Source organism: Petaurus breviceps, unplaced genomic scaffold (genome assembly GCF_028583685.1).
Source record: "Petaurus breviceps papuanus isolate PSGF00001 unplaced genomic scaffold, PetGlider_PUasm1.0 90294, whole genome shotgun sequence".
Classification (NCBI taxonomy): domain Eukaryota; kingdom Metazoa; phylum Chordata; class Mammalia; order Diprotodontia; family Petauridae; genus Petaurus; species Petaurus breviceps.
In genome coordinates this window covers 1425896-1442233 of record NW_027187208.1, presented here as the reverse complement: position 1 = coordinate 1442233, position 16338 = coordinate 1425896, and the positions used below count along the sequence as shown (strand labels likewise).

Here is a 16338-nt window from a genome sequence, read left to right as displayed (position 1 = left end):
CACACATCCCATACATAAATATATACATATACATATATATGGCATATATACATATGTATGACAAGAAGTTGGAAAGTCAGTTTTGGAGCTCTGGAGAGAATCTGGGAACAGAGATATAGATTTGGGAGGCATTTGCATAGAAGTAATTATTGAAGCCATTGAAGTGAGTGACAACACCATAGGAGATACTATAGAAAGAGAGTAAGACCAAGGAAAAAATTCTGAGTTCTTATTAAATGGATGGGCAGAGCATGAAGAAGTAGAAAAAGAGATCAAGATGAAATAACAGAAAAGGGAATCACGAATGCAGTATCATAAAAACCCACAAAGCATCAAAGGAGTAGACAACAGTGTCAAATGATTCAAGAAAGATTCAAGAAGATTAGTACTAAGAAAAAGATTTGGTGATCAGGAAGCCATTAGTGACCTTGGAGATAGCAGTTTTAATAAAGTGATAGGGAAGAAAACATATTATAAGGGACTGAGGAAAAAATTAAAAACACAGCTACCCCCATTCTTATTTCTTTCTGCTTTCTAATAATAAGGAAAAAAAGAAGTGTTATGGTAAGATTTTATGGAGGGGAAAACAACTTACCAGTCATAATCATGAATATTAACGGGGTTAGTTTATCAATAAAATGGAAAAATGAGTTAAAAAGTAAACCCTAGGAGGCATCAGAGTAGGATTTTTGAGGGGATATGTAATGGGCTAAATATGCTTTAGCTAAATACTTATTTATAGTATCAAACCAAATCAACAGGCATTTACCAAATGCTTACCATGTGCCAAGCACTGTGCTAACTAAGCACTAGGAATGAAAAGAAAAGAGAAAGACAGGACCTAGATTGAAAGATCTCACATTCTATTGGCATGTTCTATGTTATGGCTGAAGTCCAAATGCTAATGTTTGCAGAAGAATCATCCATGCTCTCATGCTGGTATCCATTGTGGTCTGGAAAAATTGTTAAATCCATTATTAGCCTGCCAATGTGGACATCAGCCAATGTTCAGAACAATGCTTCCCGCAACCCCATCATATTAATATGGAGGATAAATGCCCATAATTACTTGTGACAGTTGCTTGCGTTATAATAACAGTTACCAATGAGCTCTAGACCCGACTAGTCTAGACAAGACTTGAAGAAAATGGTGAGTTTGAACATGTAAAGATTCAGTTCTTTAGACCAGTTCTCTTCCCAGAGATGCTAAAGTTCTTGTACGAGGCACATGTGTATCTTTCTAAAGATAATGGATAGCAATAATGGAGGTATTTTTCTCAGGAGGCTGCTTTCTCTCTTCCTCTTGGAACCTCAGCTGCCATATTCTCTGCTGTGAAATCGTCTGCTTTTGTTTCAGGCCCAAGTTGCTGTTATCCTAGATTAATGAAAGAGCTAACATGATGTATTCAATAAAAAAGTAAACCCAACGATTTGCTGTGTATAAGCAACTCACTTAAAACACAAAAATTCAGCAGCATATAGGTGGCACCGTGTATAGAGCACCAACCCTTGAGTGGAGGACCTGAATTCAAATCTAGTTTCAGACACTTACTAGCTATGTGACACTGGACAAGTACTTAACCCCAATTGCCTCAAAAAAAATCAAACACAAAGATTCGTAGAGGATTAAAATCAGGAGTTGAAGTAGAATTTATTATGCTTCACCTTAATCCAACAGTGAAAAATAGATACTAGCATGAAAGATAAAAAAAGGAAACCAAACAAAAACCATTTTAAATATATATGCACTGAATGACATGGCATGTAAGTACTTAGAGGAAAAACTGAATGATTTGCCAAAATTCTTAGATAAAAAGGCAGTAATTACAAGTAATTTCAATGTGCCTCAAATTTAAATAAATCTAACTGAATGATAAAAAGTAAGAAATTAAGGATTAGAACAGGAAATTTGAAGAAGTGAGATATTTTGGACACTGGTGATTTTCAATGGGAATCTTAAAGAATATACATAGTTTTCAACATCAACAGCACCTTACAAAAAATCGATCACATTCTAAGGAAAGTAAATGAAAGCATGTGGGAGGGAGACCCTCTCAGCTGCTGAAACATCCTATTGTCCTATTTCAGTATTCTATTGTCCCCCAGGATCCAAGGCTCATACTTCAAGCCTCCATCCCTGTAAGCTTAAACTTCTGAAACTACCTAATGATGAAAAGCAGTCAAATCTCATCCCCATAAGAAAGACCTGCAGTGTCAGCTTCTAGGGTTTCCTGCTCCATGTAACCTTTACCAGAGTTCCCAAGTTTTGTGACTCTCAACTCCATTTCCCCTCCACAGGGTAGGGTGCTGCCTCCTAAGCAATATTGTCCATTCCTATGAAACCAGACCACAAAGGCATTCATTCAAGTAGTCAGATCACTGTGGCTCTTTTCCCACCAGGAAAGATCCATAAGGGCAAGTTTCCTTAGGAAATACACCCCACCTCCCTCTGAGTGACACTTTAGATTGTACCAGACAGAAGGCTTGCTTAGATAGAGGAAAGAGGAGAGAGGTGTCAAGCCCACACCTTGACATAGAAAACCCTGAGAACACGCTGTCGGATCTGCTGTGTCTTTACCCCATAGACAAGAGGGTTGAGTGCTGGTGGCACCAGGAGGTAGAGAGTGGCCAGAAGGACATGGACATGGTGGGGTACATTGTGACCAAAGCGATGAGTAAGGAAAGAAAACATCCCAGGAACATAGAAAACTAGGATGACACAGATATGTGAACCACATGTACCAAATGCTTTGAGGCGGGCATCACGGCCAGGGACCCTCAGGACAGCACAGAGAATGAGGGAATAAGAGATGCCAATGGCAAATACATCAAATCCCACTACCAGCAGTGCTACCACTAGACCATATGCACGATTCACAGTGGCATCTGAGCAGGCCAACTTCACCACAGCCATATGCTCACAATAGGCATGACTAATGACCACAGTCTGGCAGAAGATAAGGCGGTGCAGCAAAATGGGAAAGGGTATGAGGAGAAGCAGTCCCCGTGCCAGCACCACCAATCCAATACGCCCAATGACCCCTGGAGTGAGTATGGTAGTGTGGTGCAGTGGGTGACAGATAGCAACATAGCGGTCCAAAGCCATGGCTACCAGCACACCTGACTCCATAGAAGAGAATGCATGGATAAAAAACATCTGGGTGAGGCAGGTAGGGTACCATATCTCACAGGAATAGGACATAAGCACAGCCAGGGCTTTGGGTGCTGTGGATGAGGAAAGGATGAGGTCAATGGCAGCCAGCATGGCCAGGAACAGGTACATTGGTTGATGGAGTGATGTGTCAGTTCGAATGATGAAAAGAATGGTGGCATTGCCCACAAGGGCAAGAAGATACAGGCTTCCCAGAGGAAGTGCAATCCAGTGTTGACTCTCTTCTAGCCCTGGGATGCCCATCAGATAGAAGGAAAAAGTAAACAGGCCCCAACTGGAGTTCCCCAGGCTTGTCATTCTAGATGCATACTGGACAGTTTGAAGATGGGAAGGAAGGGGAGGGGGAACTGCATTATAACCTCCCCATCTATGAATAGATGCCATTCTGTCCACGCAGATGTTTGCCACCATCTTTTGAAGTAGAAACAATCAAATAACTGTAGGGAAGAGCAAAGTCAAATACAAAAAGGCATTTACTGGTAGCAAGAACGGAGAGAGACAAAGATGATGAACTGAGAAAGAATAAGAAGTTTCATTTCAGGGATACTATTACAAGTGGGAACAGAGAGAACTCTGTGTCTGGGATGACATTGGCATGTCATGCCTGGGGGCTGTTGGTTTGAAACCATAAAATGTGTTGATTCACCTCTGCAAAACTATGATTTGATATAAGCTGCTCTCTATCTCCCCAGTGGACAAAGCAAGAAAAACTAGTGTTAGCTGCAGCAGAACATTTTGTGGTTAGATAATAAAAAGAATTTCTTCAATCTCTTTTCTTCAAAATCTCTTATTTGGGTTGAGATCACCAACATCTTTCTAGGCATCTAGGTTTATAACCTTGGCATCTCATTCTTCTTTTTCTCTCATGCTGATATCCAGTCAGTTTTCTAGTCTTCTCAGTTCTATCACTTTATCACTTCTTTTATATTTTCCATTCTCCGCACTCATACAGCCACCTTCCTGGTTCAATCCCTCATCCCCTCTCATCTGGATAGTTGAGAAAATGTGCAAACTGCCCCACTTGGGTCTAGCCTTTCCCTCCTCCCACCCACTTTCAAAAGTCTGCCAAAATTATCTTTCCAAAACTCAGATCTGGGCCATGTCACTTCCCTGCTCAAGACTTTTCCAAGGTCTGGTAACTACTCTGGAAAACAGTTAACAACTATACTAAGAAAGTGACTAAAATATCTATGTCCTCAGACACAGAGATACCATCCCTAGATATATACTCCAAGGATGTCAAAGATTCTTTAAAAGGCCCTAAACACACCAATCATCTTGAATTCATTAAATAAATTTAATATTAAGATTGTATTTGATGTTGGAGAAGATATGGGAAAATTGGAACACTAATGCATTGTTGGTGGATTTGGAACTATGCCTAAAGGGCTATAAAATTGTGTATAACTTTTGATCCAGCAATACCACTTCTAGGGCTGTATCCCAAAAAGATCATAAAAATGGAAAAGGATCCACATGTTCAAAAATATTTATAGAAGCTCTTTTTATGGTAGCCAAGAATTGGAAATTTAAGGGATGCTCATCAATTTGGGAATGTCTAAAAAAGGTGCAATATATAAATGTAATGGAATACTACTTTGCTATAGGAAATGATGAGCAGGCAGGCTTCAGAAACACCTTGAATGATATATATGAACTGATGTTATATATTCTGAGTGACGTGAGCAGAACTGGGAAAACATTGTACATGGTAACAACCACATTGTGCAATGACTAACTTTGATAAACTTAGCTCTCCTCATCAATGCAAGGAACTAAGACAACTCCAAAAGACTCATGATGGAAAATGCTGTCTACATCCAGAGAAAAAACTATGGAGTCTGAATGCAGATTGAAGTATACTATTGCTCCCTTTTTGTTGCTGTTGCTGTTGTTTTGTTTATTCGTTCTTGTGGTTCCTCACATTGGTTATAATTCTTTCCAACATAACTAATCTGAAAATATGTTTAATATGAATGTATATGTAGAGCCTATATCAGATTGCATATTGTTTTGGGGAGGGTGGGAAAGGAGGAGGAGACATTTTAAAACTCAAAAGTTTATGGAAGTGAATGTTGAGAACTAAAAATAAATAAATTTTTGAAAAAGATTTAATTTAAAACATGCCTTCCACTCTTAAGCGTCCAAGATGAAGAATGAGACATAAATTTTTTAACATGGCCAATGTAGGAACTTGTTTTGTGGAACTATGTACATTTTTATGAGGATTTTATTTTTTAATTCTTCATTTTTGGGTAGGATAGTAGGAAGGAAAGATAATAAATGCTTATAAAACTAAAATACATGTATAATTTTAATGCAAAAAAATCTACACTCATAGAATAAAGACACAAAGACAAAAGTGAAATGGTTCCTGCTCCAAAGGAGTTATGTAGGGAAGACAACATGTGCATATATGGGTATATTTTAAAAAAAAAAAACTTTAATTGGAAAGGTACCAGCAGCTAGCTGGGAGAATCAAGAAAGGCTTCATGTGGAAGACAACACTTGAGTTATGACTTAGAGGAAATTTAGGATTTTGATATGGAGGTGAGAAGGGAGTGAATTCCAGGCATGGGAAAAACCAGTGTAAAGATAATGTGGGGAATGGAGAGCTGCATATGAGGAATAGTTAGAAGGCATGATTGGCTCAACCAGAGTGTGAGATGAAGGAGAAAAACAAATGATAAGGCTCCAAAATTAGTTGGAAATTAAGTCAGAAAGGACCTTATCTACCAAAAGAGCTTATGTTTGATACTAGAAATAAGAGGGAGCTATAGAACATAATTGCATAGGAGAGTAACAAGGTCAGACCTACACTTCAGGTAAATTGTTCTGATGTCTGTATGGGAGATAGACTGGAATGGGAAGAAATTAGAGTCAGAAAAGCAATCAAGAGGAAATTTCAGCAGACTAGGTGAGAGATGATGAGGACCTGGATGAGGTAGGATCTGTATAAATAAAATATAAATAAATATATAAATTTATATAATATATAAATATAAAAATAAAATATAAATAAATAAAAGGGAGAGATTGAAGCGATATCATGGAGGCAGAAGTGATAAAGTGTAGAAACTAATTATTGTCAACTGTGGGGTGAGTGAAGGTTAGAAGTTTAAAATGAAACTAAGGTTGCAAAACTGAGTAACTGGAAAGGTAGGGATATCCTTAACAAAAAAAACAGGAAAGTTGGGAAAAGGTGTGGGTTTGGGAGGAAAGAAGAGTTCACTTTTGGTCATATTGAGTTTGAGACACCTACAGGACATAGAGTTAAAAATATACATTAGGCATTTGGTGATGGAAGACTGGGGCTCAGGAAAGAAACAAAGGCAGGATATAATATGTACAGAAATTATAAGGTCACCTATTGAGAGAATATAGAAGACAGAGGAGAGGGAAGTCCAGGATGGAAACTTGGAATATGTCCAGTTATGGATGATTATCTATTAAAAGAGACTGAGAAAGAACAGGCAGAAGGAGAACAAAAAGAGCAATGCCATAACAACCAAGAGAGAGGAGAGAAAACAGGAGGAAAGAGGGTGATCAATTTTGTCAAATTCAGCAGGGATATCATGAAGGATGAGGATTTAGGAAAAGTCATCATGTTTTATAACTAAGAGATGTGGATAATTTCAGAGAGAGAAATTCCAGTTAAATAATCAAGTTGGAAGCAATGTTGCAGAGGACTGAGAAATGAGAGGAAAGGGGAGATGACCACTGCAGACAGCTTTTCTCTAGAAATTTAAAAGATAAAAAGAAGAGAGACTTAAGTAGATAGTTATTGGTAGTAGTAGGGTCTAATGAGGGTTTTGTAAATAAGAGAGACTTGGGCAGGTTTGTAGGCAACTGGGAAGGAGCCGGCGGATAGGATGGTTGAAGTGAAAGAAGGGAATGAATAAAGAAGGCAGCAATTTGCTGGTGAAGAGAGAAGACAATCAGTGGTTTATATAGAAGAGATGCCCTAGGTAAAGAAGGTCAGCTCTTCTTCAGGAACAAAGGAGAGAATTGGTGGGGGATGGGGGTGGGAGGGGCTCTCAAGGGGCTGTGAGATATAAAAGACAAAAAAGGAAATTCAGAAGTGAATGAATTCTAAATTTTTAGTAATGCTATCAGTAGGAAGGGGCCTTAGCTATGAGTAGAAGAAAAAGAAGAAGAAGAAAAGGAAACTCACAAATGAATAGTATCTTCTTAGTAAAATTTAGGGTAGGGTTTATAGCTGTGAGGGGTAGCTTAAGGAACCTGAGGAAAGAAAAAAAGGTTTGGAATACCCAATGTATTTAGAGAAGCACTTTTTATTACAGCAAAGAATTAGAAGCAAAATATATGCTCATTAACTGGAGGATGTTTAAACAAGTTGTACATGAGTGTAAAAAAATATTACTACACTGTAAGAAATGTTCTATATAAAGAATACAGAAGAGCATTGGAAGACTTATATGAACTGATGCAAAGGAAGTACAAAGAACCAGGAAACAATTACTACAATAAAATAAATGGAAAGAACCACAACAAAACCTAAATGCTGTGCAACTATAATGCACAAATTCAGCCTTGAAGAATAAATGTTAAAGATATAAGAGATAGCATATTGGTGGAAGGGTTATTCAATAGGATCACTATTTTGGGGTGGGGGTAGGGGAAAGATGGGGAGAAATTTGTAACTCAGGGCAGCTAGGTGGCACAGTGAGTAAGAGTGACGGCCCCAGAGTCAGGAGGACCCAGGATCGGTTCTGGCCTCAGATACTTAATACCCACACAAAAAAACTGGCTGTGTAACCTTGAGCAAGTTACTTAACCCCAATTGCTTTAAAAAAGAAAAAAAGAAAATTTGTAACTCAAAATCTTGTGGAAATGAATGTTGAAAACTAAAAATAAATAATTTTTTAAATAAAGAATAGATGTTAAAATGCATCTCTGTCTCTTCTTTACATAGATGAAAAACTATGGATTCAGAAAAATGTCTGTATGCCAGACTCCATTGATATGGTAGTTTAACCAAACCATCCTTCTCTCTTTCTTTTTTGTTCTTTGTTATAGAGGAAGTAGAAATATATTTGGAAATAAAAGTGATATAAAGTTAAAATATGTTCATGATATTTAAACTCTCAGTGGCTTACTTTTCCCTCAAGAATAAAGTACAAACACTTCTCAGAAAAATGTAAGGATCTCCATGGTTGTCTCCAACCTACCTTTCTAGGTTGATTTATTTCATAGCACTCCTCTTCATACTATCTTCCAGACAAAGTAAACTACTGTTTCTCAAATCTGACATTCTGTATACTTCCTCTATGTGTTTGTTTGCCCATGCCTGGAATGAACTCCTTTATCATCTCCCCTTCTCAGGTTTTTTGGTGGCACAAAAAAAGATACTACTTCTTTGAACCTCCTGTTATTTCTGCCTTCCTCCCCAATCTGCCCAACCACTAGTGTTCTCACTGTCATAGAATTACTTAAAATTTACTTATCTATTTCCATATCATCTTACCTCCTCCCCCAAACTACTTCCATATCCTCCCTCTACAAGAGAATGTAGCACACATACTGCTCTGGGAAACATTCTGGTTTCAAAGCCTACTTACTTTATTTCTCAGTTCAGACCATAAGGATTGACTGAAGGCTGAGAACTGAGAGTAATTCATTTTCATTCAATCTAATAAACATTTGTTAAGCACCTATGTTCCAGACCCTGTGCTAGAGACAGTAGATTCAAACCCCAAAATGAAAATAGTCCTTTCCCTTAAGCAATTTATATTCTACTGGGGATATGAAATCTATAGACAGATAAATTAATTTTAAAAATATGTGCAAATTGAAACAAAGCAATTTGGGGACATTACTAACATCTGGAAGGCTCAGAAAAAGGCTCATAGAGGAGGTAGCATTTGATCTGAAGCTTTAAAGAAGTTAGGGTTTCTATGAGGCAGTTACAAGGATAGTTTACATACCAGACAGGGAAAATGACCTGTGTAAAGTTACAGAGATAACAGGTGGAATGTTGTGTATAAGGGACATGGACATCTAAAGGCCCATTTTGACTGGAATGGAAAAGTGAATATAGGAGGTTTTAAAACCTTGAAATATAATTTAATATAACAATATAAGAGATATCATTTTATAACTACCAGATTACTTAAAATAATAATTGGTGAAGGTGACAAATGTTGGAGGGGATGTGGAAAAATTGGGACACTAATTCATTGTTGGGGGAATTGTGAAATGATCTAACCATTCTGGAGAGCAATCTGGAATTATGTCCAAAGAGTTATCAAATGACCTATGCCTTTTGACCCAGCAATACCGCTACTTGTTCTATTTCCAAAGATGATTAGGGGAAAAAGGAAAAGAACCTACATATTCTAGATCTAGAATGTTTATAGCAGCTCTCTTTGTGGTGGCAAAGAACTAGAAATTGCAGGGATGACCATCAATAGTGGAATGGCTAAACAAGTTGTGGTATATGGTTGTGATGGGATACTACTGTGCTATGAGAAATTATGAGCTTAATGATTTTTTAAAAACATAGAAAGATTTACATGAAATAATGAAAAGTGAAAAGAACAGAACCAAGAGAACATTGTACACAGTAATAGCAATATTGTTTTAAGAATGACTTTGAGTAAATAAGTTATTTTGTCTATTATAAATACCCAAATTAACTATAAAGGACATATGAAGAGAGATACAATCTGCATCTAGAGAAAGAACTGATAAATAGAAGTATGCATAGAATAATTTTATATGTGTCTGTATGTGTATAGACACAATGTGTCTAGTGATAGCCATCTCTAAGGTGGGATTGAGGGGGAGTAGAGAAGAGAAAAAATGGAGAAAAAGAAATTTCCAAGGTAATTTTGTTGTATATTTGAAAGGAATAGCAAGCTGTGCATAGCAGATTTGCAGTTTCATATGAAATCACCTTTTTATTATACTGTGTTATGGAAATGCTTATTTTATTCCATAAATTAAAAAGAAAATAAGAAAAAAAAGAAAGTGAATATAGGGAAGTAACATGAAATGGCTAGAAAGATAGGTCAGATTTCTATTGTAGAGCTCTGGATTTAGAGACCAAGATGAGAATTTTGTATGTTTTACTAAAGGGAATAGGAAATAATTCAAAAATTTTAGTAGGTGTGAAGCATGACCAGGCAGTCTGTATTTTAGGAATATCAATTTGTGAAGGATGGATTAGTGAGAGAAGACACTGGAAACCTAGGGACAAATTCAGAAGCTATTGCAATAGTCCAAGCAAAAAGTCAAGAGGTTGTGGAAGTGGAAAGAAGGGAATGAGAGTGTGATAGATGTTGCATAGGTACAATCAATAAGATTTTGCAATTTATTGAATATACGGGAGAGGGAGAAGGAAAAAGAAACATTGATCATGATTTCAAAGTTTTGAGCCTGGATTACTAGAAGAATGGTGGTGCCACCAAAAGAAATGGGGAAGTTAAAAAAGGAGGGTGGTGGAGAAATATTATGACAAAAATAGGCACATAGAAAGGAAGAGAAGGGGGGAAGGCAGGGAGAGAGAAGAGGGGGAGGAGGAAGGGATGGGGAAATGGATAGACAGACCAGCAGAGAGAGAGAGAGAGGCTGGAGGAGAGACTGTGAGGAAACCTAAAAGAATACAAATGAGGGGTTCACTCCTTTCCTTCCTGGTCATGTCTTCTGAAACTATCCAAAGTCCTAAGCAAGTCTCATTTGGCCTAAATCTTGAATCTTTAAGCCTATTTCCTGAATTCTCTTCCCTTCCCCTGCCCTGAATCATCAACTACATTGTACTATTTAGAGTTCAGTAAACCATTGTGCCTGAGGCATATTGGACACAAAATATATGGGTCAGTTAATTTCAGAGATGCCTCAGAGTCACAGAGTGTAGGTGTCACATGGAAAGAAGAGGGAGAAAAGGGATGAGAGGAATGGAGATGGGGGAGTGAATAAGAAAGACGAAAGAAGGAAAAGTAAGGAAGGAGAAGAGGTGAAATTCTAGTACTCTGAGCTGCTTGTTTGGGGACCCTATTCATTAACTGCAGAAGTCATATAGCCAAACTCCGGGGAAATTCCGTCCACAAGGAGGAATGGAAATTCAGACATGAAAATTTATGGAAGCTGTTCACTAATCAGTCACCTCAGCATTTGTACCAAGCTTCTTTAGCTCTCAAACCTGGCTTCATGACCTCCTTCAACTCCTGTCCAGGTTCCACAATACTACTTAGTGCCTGGCTAGGCACCATGATATCCTCCATTTCCAAGAATTGGGGAGAGATACTAGAATCTCTCTAGCTCAAAGGTGAAAATTATGGTTCTCTCCAGGGATAGAAGGATATAGTTTTAGGGAGACTCCAGCTCCTCTCCTACCCCCTTGGTCTCCTTAGATAAGCTGATTAGGGATAGTGCTCCCCTTTTTGACCCCTTCTGCAGAGATGGCCCTCCCTCTGCCCTCACTAGCTCCCTCTGCTTCTAAGCCAGGGTCAGTTCAAGATGGAAAACTGAGGCATGAAATCAGGGTAAAGGTAATGTTATGTTGCGAGGAGAGGAGAGGAGAGGAGAGGAGAGGAGAGGAGAGGAGAGGAGATAGATCTGAAAGAAGTAGAGCTGGAAGGCATGTTGGGATTCTCCTAATCCATCCTTTTCTTTTACAGAGGAGGAAATAGAGTCACAACAGGGTTAATGTCACGCAGCTGGTAAATAGCAGTGCTGAGCTACTGAGGCATATTGTGATAGGCTCACAAAGAGATTATCTCTGCCCACAGCCTGTGTTTTTGAGGAGACCCATATTCAGCATTTGAGAGGGGAGAAGCTATGACTGAGCAGCCTATGGCAAAGCCCCAAACTGAAAAGAGCCTCAAGCCCTAGGCAAATGAAAAGTGAGAATCTTAAAATATCACCTCACTGTCAACTTAACAGCCTTCATCAGAACCTGGAGCTCACAATGCTGCAATCCATACTTACCCAGGACAGAACATCTGCACTAGGTATGCAATGCAATCAAACATAGATCAGTTACTGATGAACAACCCTAGGCAACAAAGGATAATAACCCTGTGTCTGACTCCCAAGAGAACCAGCCTGGAGGCAAGCACACCCCTTAAAGAACTAATATTGTTTCGTGGTAAAAGCAGAAGTCCCTATAGTTGAGGTATTTTTATCAACACCATCCCCAAAGGGCTGAACAAAGTAGATTCACAGCAAGGACACCAGGGAGGGTAGTGCCTTCACATTCACCCACTCTAAGTCAGGACCTAGTGATCCAATCCAGTCATTGACCTCCTCATTTCTTAGTTTCTAAGACTGAATAACCAATAAAGTGCTAATTAACATTGCAGTAGGAGCAAAGAAAGTAGGAGCCAAGAAAAGTATTTCTGCTACTAAGTTACATTATCTCTCAGGAGCCAAGAAAACTGTTTCTACTACTAAGTTACATTATCTCAAGTTACATTATACCTCTGACTCCCAAAGGTACGTTAAAAGTGGGTTGTGTTCCATTTCAGACTCCTGTGGCTAAACTAAAAGGAAAACTAGACCAACCCAGGTAATACCAACATTCCTAAGGTATAGGGTACCTGAGGATGTAGTATCCGCTCATGCTTAGAGCAAGAGCTGGGAAAACTCAGGATTATAGAAACTGTCCAAGTACTGGTTCACTAAAAGTGGTGAAGGTCTTCTCTGTCTCTTCCCTCCACTTCCATTGCCTACCACTATTATTGTGGCACAGTGTAAAGAAAAGTTCTGGGGTCAGGAAAACCAGAGTTCAAATCTTGCTTCAGACACTTAATAGCTATGTGACCTTGGGTAGGTCACTTAATCTCTACTGTCCCAGTGTCCTCATCTGTAAAATGACGGGGTTGGCCTAGATGGCCTCTGAGGTTCATTCTAACTCCAGGTCTATGATCCCATAAACCAGATCCCACAAATTCAGTGCCAGGAAAGGGTGGAAATCCAGTCAAGGACAGCCCTAAGAAAATCCCCCAAATCAGCAAAATTTGTCTTTTGAGGTACCCCCAACTCCTTTACCCTAATTCTTCTCTCCCTTTTTATGGGTTCTCTCCTTCCTTTATCCATCTGTTACTCTTCTCCTCTTCCTCTCCCCCTTTCTCTAACTCTCTCCTGGAACTTCCTCCACATGCCCTCTTTTCTCTGTTTTTCAGGTATATCTCCCCTTCCAATATTCCTCTCAATCTAGAGTCCTTTATACCCATCTTTCTACACATATCTCTCCCCTCATGATATTCTACTTCCCTTCTCCCACCTCCAGAAACATAGCCTGCTTACTCCCATCCCTGGCAAGACTTCTTAGTTGTTTTGAAGTGAAACTGATATTTGAGGCATGACCCATCCCAGTGGTATTTGTATTTTAATATTCAAATATCCAAAAGACTTCAAGATCTAAAAACGTGAATTACTTAGATAAATTTCAAACAATGTGAGAGATGGGAACAAATATTTAGGTGGAAACCCTATCACAACACCTCACACTGACAGCTGCCTAACCCCATATGGGCAACATATGTCCTGTATTGGATCTTGGGTTTCAAAGTACCTAGTCAGGTCCTGGCTTGATAAGACCTTAGCCTTGATCCCTAATAGGGTTTAAATATTCTGAGCATAGAGACTAATGACCAGGGTAAACATAGCTAGCAGAAGCAAGCATGAAGGCATGAAGAAAAGACATCAGAAGCTTTGTAATATCAGAGATATGCATTATCCTTCAATGTAGAGGACTTCATTGCACACATTTCTTGTGAGTGCACACCTCCATCAGTATTTTTGCATTACATCTTACATACATAATCATATACATATACACTAACATATATATATATATATATATATATATTCTTTTTTCCTAATGTGTCATTGCTTTGCATTCTCATTCATTCCACTGAGTGTATTTGTAGGAAAGTCAAGTCCAAGGTTTATGGGAGAATAGGGGATGGTCTGTTGTTTTATGATTTCTATGTTATTCCAATAAATTCCTTTGCTTTGAAGTAAGAATGTTTCTGGTTGTTTGTTAAAGTAAACCCACTATTGGAAGCTGGTGAGCTATGGTTTAGAGAGTATTCTGACCCACAAAGTACATATACCTTAGGATAGTTTTCTTAGAGTTCATGGATGAAAGGGGTTTCTGAGCACTACATACAACTACCTATTTAATAATTGCTTTTTGTGTGTTCATAGTGTAGAATAACATACTGTTATGTGTCTATGTGTTAAATATTTAATGAATTTTAAATGTTTCCTTTTTGTGACTAGAATGACTCATTTGACTATGACTTGCCAGAAATTCACCTGTAATTGATAAAAAAAATCTTCAGAAACAATAGAAAGATAACTAAAACATGTTCTAGAAACTGAACTTCATAAAAACATTCTTATAACCTTGATGCTTTATAATGTATGAAAAATGGTGTGACATTTATGCATCCCATCAGTGGAGCCAGCAATAGAAGACATTAATTTTCTATACAGCAAAATATGGTATGAGGGGAAATGGTCCAGACCAAAGTTAGGGGAGCCAACTTAAATCCATTTATTCTGTGAACTTAGACAAGACATTTAACTTCTCTGGATCTATTTTCTCATATTTAAAATGAGGAAGTCGAACTAGATGTTCTCTGAGGTCCTTTGTAACTTGTGTAACCTTAACAGGTTGTTATAATAATAATAACAATAACAAGCCTTTATATAGTGCTTACAATGTGTAAATGCTTAATTATTAAATCATTTGATTCTCACTGCAACCCTAAGAGGTAGGTGTTATTATTATGCCCATTTTACAGATGAGGAAACTGATGTAAATAGAAGTTAAATGACTTGCCCAAGTTTACATAACTGGGAAGTGTCTGAGGCTGGATTTGAACCCAAGTCTTCCTGACTCCAGGCCTGGTGCTTTATTCACTGCACAGCCTAGGGCCTCATTTTCTCATCTATGAAATGAAGCACTTTAGCAAAATAACATCTAAAGTCCTTTCCAGTTCTAAATCTATGAGCCTATGAATGTTATAGACATAGCATAACTAAATATAATAAATAAATAAATATAATGAAGTCAAAGGAGTCTCTCATGCTCTCCTTTTAGACAAGGTGAGAAATATAAGCTAGCTAAAAATTCAAGTGTTTGAGAACTGGTTGAATGAGGGGTCCCAAACAGGACTCATATTTAACATAAAATAAAGACCCTAGTGGAATGTCCCAGTGATCTGTCCTTGACTTTGTGCGGTTTAATTCTTTTAATAATGACTTCAGGGAAGTTATAGAAAAAAAAATTCTTATTTAACTTCAAAATGACATGAAGCTGGGAAAGAAAACAAAAATATCAGAAAACTGTCAGGATCCAGAGAGATAGGCTAGGGTGATGGGCTGAATCTAATCAAATGAAATTTTGCAAGGATAAGTATAAATTTCAATGAATTAAGAAATCAACTTCATAAGTAAGGGTTTTGGGGCGGCCAGGTAGCTCAGCGAGTAAGAGCACTGGTTCCAGTGTTGAGAAGACCTGGAGATCGAATCCTGGGCTCAGACACTTAGCACCCACCCAGAAACACCTGGCCGTGTAACCTTGAGCAAGTTACTTAACCCCAATTGCTTAGGGGTGGCCAGGTGGCTCAGCGAGTAAGAGCACCAGCTCCAGTGTCGGGATGACCTGGATCAAATCCGGGCTCAGATACTCAGCACCACACCCAGAAATAACTGGCCATGTAACCTTGAGCAAGTTACTTAACCCTGATTGCTTTTTAAAAAAATAAAATAAGTAAGGGTTTAGGGGAGACATGGCTAGAAAACAATTCCTTTGGAAAGAGCCAGAGGTTTTAGTGAACCACAAACTCAATAAGAAACCAATATATGGCATGACATCCCAAAATGCTCATATTATCATAGACTGTATTAAAAGAAACAGGGTGTCAAGAATAATTGTAGGGATAGTTCTACTGACACTCTGATCCTGGTCAGTCGGCATTTGCAGAGTGTTCAGTGATTGACAAGATAAAATGTCAAGAGGATGATTCCCACAATGATAACCAGGAAACATGTAACATGAGGCCATAGGCTTGCATAGAGTCTGTAAGTGTTTATGTATGAGTATCACTTGAGGTGCCTGGGGTTATTTAGCCTGAAGAGAAGTTTTCCAGTATTTGAAGGACCCTTATTCAGAAGAGAGATTAGAT

At 38.3% G+C, this 16338-nt stretch overlaps 1 protein-coding gene across 2 annotated transcripts; it reads right to left on the bottom strand.

Moving 5' to 3' along the window:
• Nucleotides 1-2515: 2515 nt before the first annotated feature.
• On the bottom strand, nucleotides 2516-10482 carry LOC138176903 (olfactory receptor 52L1-like). Of its 2 annotated transcripts, XM_069107838.1 has the most exons (2): nucleotides 10452-10482; nucleotides 2516-3432 (listed from the first exon to the last, which is right to left on the bottom strand). In XM_069107838.1, exons 1-2 carry the CDS (start codon nucleotides 10480-10482, stop codon nucleotides 2516-2518), a joined length of 948 nt encoding a protein of 315 aa, XP_068963939.1. The 2 variants fall into 2 exon arrangements, with proteins under 2 accessions (XP_068963939.1, XP_068963938.1); XM_069107837.1 differs by lacking the exon at nucleotides 10452-10482 and having other exon boundaries at nucleotides 2516-3469.
• Nucleotides 10483-16338: the final 5856 nt, after the last annotated feature.